Source organism: Loa loa (assembly GCF_000183805.2).
Source record: "Loa loa unplaced genomic scaffold supercont3.12, whole genome shotgun sequence".
Classification (NCBI taxonomy): domain Eukaryota; kingdom Metazoa; phylum Nematoda; class Chromadorea; order Rhabditida; family Onchocercidae; genus Loa; species Loa loa.
Window position 1 is genome coordinate 112,671 of NW_018108192.1, and position 4,436 is coordinate 117,106.

Genomic DNA, 4,436 nt, shown 5'->3' on the forward strand with positions numbered 1-4,436 from the left:
TATCTTTTTAAACTTCTTTAAATTTCGTTTCTCTTCAATAAATGTTCTAATATTTCAAATCAAATCTCAAGACAATAAGATAATAAGTGAAACTACCAGTACCCTTAACAATAAGAGAATTGAAGCATCAATATGCGCAGCAGTAAGAAATGGGTGTTTCGCAAAAAGACAGTACCCGAACTTCCCACACAGGCCTTTGCTGACCGGTAAGTCGTCGTTTAAAAAAATTTTAAATTCACATCCTAATATTACGTTCGATTAAGATTAAATTTCACATATTTTCGAGTTTTTAACGGCTTATTTCCAATTTCACAGTAAATGTTGAAAAGAAAAAGAAATAACTGTTATACGCGACCAATGAATTATTCATTAACTGTGAACAAGGAGTAGAGCAACGGGTACTTAAATTCATCAACCAAACTCATCGCAAAATCCATCTCCTTACGCAATTCATGAAATGGGATTCTGAAACAATGCGGGCGGATGATGATAAATCACTAAATACGGGATATCTCGTGCTGGCCCTGCCGGAATAGAACAATATACGGGTATTCCGATAATTGGACAGTTAATTCTATTTCACAACAACTACCAGCTTGATCGCAGTTCTGATTATTTAAGCTCATTTTCACAATAACCTATTGCATCTATCATGCTTTACTCCACTTAATCCTTTACTCCAGGAAAGATAAGCGAAATTAGAAGGTATGTCACTGGAGAGGTGAAGCAGAAACTTCGCCCTCTCAAAATAGACATTACACCAAAAACCAGCTCTTGTTAATTCTACTCGAAACCAGTTCATCGTATGCAGCAAATAGCTACTCATCAAGATCAGAGGGAAATCAGATTTCAGTGATTTCGTTTCTTGGCACATTCCTAACTTGTCCTGAATGAGTCTATTAGTTAGTTCCAGGTACTCCGTCTTTTTTTTACCTTTTTGATACAGGGGAGGGATAGTGAACATGCGGGAGAGATAAAAGGATACGCATATCAATTTTTTTTTCTAAATACCCAAAGTTTGAAATTTTTTCTAACCGGTTAACATTGCCCAGCGCAGACAATGAAGTTATACCTCCTCTCTACCTCGGACATCAATTAGCATAATTGGGAGGTGAAGTGGAACGACATCAAGAGTGATATATGCGGATAAAAATATTTATGTAGCAGTCTTCTAACAGAACAATCGGAACTGATCATGCTGTGACCCAGAACTGTTAGGATATGAAAGGTCGATTGTAGTAGAAGAATAATGAGAGCAATTGGGAACATTGCTTTGAGGTATTAAGTTGAGAATCAGAAAAAGAAGTGAAATTTCGGACCTCGGATGGAAGATTCAGGACCGAGTAGGTGAAAGATTTATCTACTGTTGCTGATGGATAGCTCATTGATGAAACGACAAATATATGGGCAGAATTAGGACATCGTTTCCTTTTCCTGATTTTTCAGAGAACATTTCTGGACGCCTTACGAACGACAGTTTTAATTAGGTCTCTTTCACCCCGAAAAGACGTATGGAATTTCCAAAAATTTTAATCCTGAAAAATTTTCCGAAATTCTTACCTCGTTAAAACAGTCTATCTCATTTTATGCTAAGGCATTTAATCGTCTCTTCGAGTCTCGTGAAAAATTTGAACAGGTTACAAATGCGATGACTGCGTTCATATTACGCTTATTGCATTTACGGGACCGTGGACTGCTAGAGATGTGGAAGGACAAAAGACACAATGAACAGGAATCGAAGAAATGGAAATACAATGGGAATACTTGAAATAGCATAAAACAAATTTTATGCAAATAAAGAAATAAAATGGAAATTAAATTTGATATCCATGACTGCATGCAATGACCACGAATAAATCAAAGGTGCTATACATTTCAATTTCAGTTCAATCTATACGTTTTAAGCAATCTCGCTGGAAACAAATTGTTTGAAAGATTAACAGCAAACACAATTTTGATCAGGTAAATTGAATTTCATTCATTTTTGAACAAGAGATCAAAGAGTGATTTAAGCAATTGTCTGCAGGCAGTGATGGTTTAATGAACACGAGTTAGTCTTTATGCTATTGAATGAACAAAACTGAGTTACTTTTAGTGGCCTAGAATAGCTGGACGGTTCCATATGATCACACTGTTAAGATCAAAAATTTTCGCGAAAAGATAAATTGAAGTTGACAAAATATTAATCCATCGTATTTATTGACAACAACAAATCAGTCATGTAGAAATGATATGTTGGCTTCATGAAATGAACTCTTAGAGATGATTTGAACTGTATCAAGGTTTCTTTATTTTTTGATGATAGCGTTGCCAAGCAGTAAAGAACCACGATCAATTGCTTTACGAGTACCGTATCTGACAACTCTCAAGTGTTTATTCATTGGTTGATAGGAGAGTGTGTGCTAAAGGGGTAGAGATGAGTAGTAGTTTACAAGTCGAGAGTCGAGACTAGCTGGCGACGACGTCGTCTAGTAGGCAAAATGTTTCGATGCAGTTGAACTGCTGTTTTTATGAAAAGATCAAAAGAACGCGACAATTTTTCGAACATCTTTTCGGTCCCAAAATGGTTAAAAGACGCCAGAAAAAAAAAGCTCGAACAACAAGAGACAAGAGGAATTGTTGTTAGTTTGTATGCAAATAAAGCATTAAAGAAATGACACTGAATGAACTTTTCTTTCTTTTCTTCCCTTTTAACTTCTATTAAACTGAACTGTTTGTTCTTTGATACACCTTAACGTATGGGAACCTCTTTAGTTTATAACACACTCCATCAATTAAATGAAATGTCGGCATTCCCAATCTATGACTCTCTGTTAAAAGATCGCTATATTTAGTTAAGATTACCACCACAAAAATAATCCTTTCACCGAAGAATAATCCTTTTTAAACCTAACTTCTACTTCTTTCAGGGCCCCGAGAAAAGATGATAAAGGTGGATGTAATTAACAGCCTCTTTAAAGTTGTAAATTTTTTGTAAAAGAGAAACACGTGTTTTCAAACTGAAATGAATAGACAGTTGGAAGGTAGTGATATGATGGAAGGGCGATCAGTCAAGAAGCAGCAAACATTAATTCTGAAATTATCAACTAAAAAAAACACCCTTTCCAACTCTCCTCTAGCTGAGGCACCAAAATCTTTCAGATTCCTTGATGCGATAACGTCTCCAACAATCCTTCCTAATAAAGTTCCACCTGGGCAGATGAAGTGACAAACTCTTGATATACAAACCGAACCTGTTATAATAACTACTACTGCATTAGGCTGGAAGTGATAAAAGAGAAAATAAAAAGAGGATGGCTAATTTCTCAAGTCATATCTGCTTCTTACGACGAAACAGTTATTTAGAAGGATGAACAGAAAACGAAATACAATACTTCATGCAGATTCCATCTAACTCTTCTTCTCCTGTGCTATAGATTGCAGATTATAAGTAAAATAAATACATAAATTATTTTTAGATCTAAAACTAAATGGTCTTTTTTTGTTTAAACATTAGAAGAGTAAGGTTTTCGAAATTTAGCATAAATTAATATTCTCCTGTTACTCTATATATTTTCCATCCTTTTCAAAAAGATTTATATGTTAAAAGAACAATTTATAGTTCAGAATAGTTTCTCGTGAATATATTCATTTCTCATAGTCTAATCTATACTTGAGTAATTCATTTTTCATTTGGCGCATGATTTCATATTGTTGCATGTTATGATCATTTTGAAGCTAACAAAATTATCTAAAATAGCTTTCAGGATACATGTTGCTTTCCGTTTGTAGCGATAACTGATTTTTATTTGTCCAACTAAAATTTCAGCTGATGTCTAAAAAAAATTGAGGCAGGTTTACCTTGATTAGTTCAGAAGCATAATAAAAGAATATCCGAAGCTTTATTCATATGCATACCATGCTTATTTCAGCAACGACAATGAACAGTGAAGTCAACATAGGTTATCTTTTGATGTCACCTCGATGCTATTCCATAAAAAGTGATCCGGCTGATCACAAACATTCTACATGGCCACACGCATATGCGAAAATACATGCGAACACTACTGAAGTCACATTTAAATCGGCGTCAAATGAGCCATAAAAAACGTTAGATGCGCAACAATGGAATGTGTCTCACATTTTAGAATTAAAAAAAATGGTGTCCGGATCATTTGAATGCATTTCAACCCCTTCCCGCCTTCCCAAATAGTTTCTATTTCAAGGGGATGAGTAATGAATGTCAAGTAATCCAAAGGCATTCTTTAGGTTATATGTTGGATCATCTCACCAAGGAATGCACACAGATAATATTTCTTGCTTGCTATCGAATATTCAATTATTTTAATCCAAATTAACAGCAAATGATAGAAAGTATGATAATTAGCAGAAGAGAAAGCACTGCTTTTACCTTCACCTTTAATATGGGATCAAACTTCGGGCAACATTATGTTTCA

General features: G+C 34.8%; 1 protein-coding gene across 1 annotated transcript; it reads right to left on the reverse strand.

Moving 5' to 3' along the window:
* Positions 1-362: 362 nt before the first annotated feature.
* LOAG_09290 (hypothetical protein) lies at positions 363-874 on the reverse strand (the record flags this gene model as incomplete). The annotated part of the gene is made up of 2 exons (XM_003144818.1): positions 363-465; positions 639-874. The coding sequence occupies 2 exons, from the start codon at positions 872-874 to the stop codon at positions 363-365; spliced, it is 339 nt and encodes a 112-aa protein (XP_003144866.1).
* Positions 875-4,436: the final 3,562 nt, after the last annotated feature.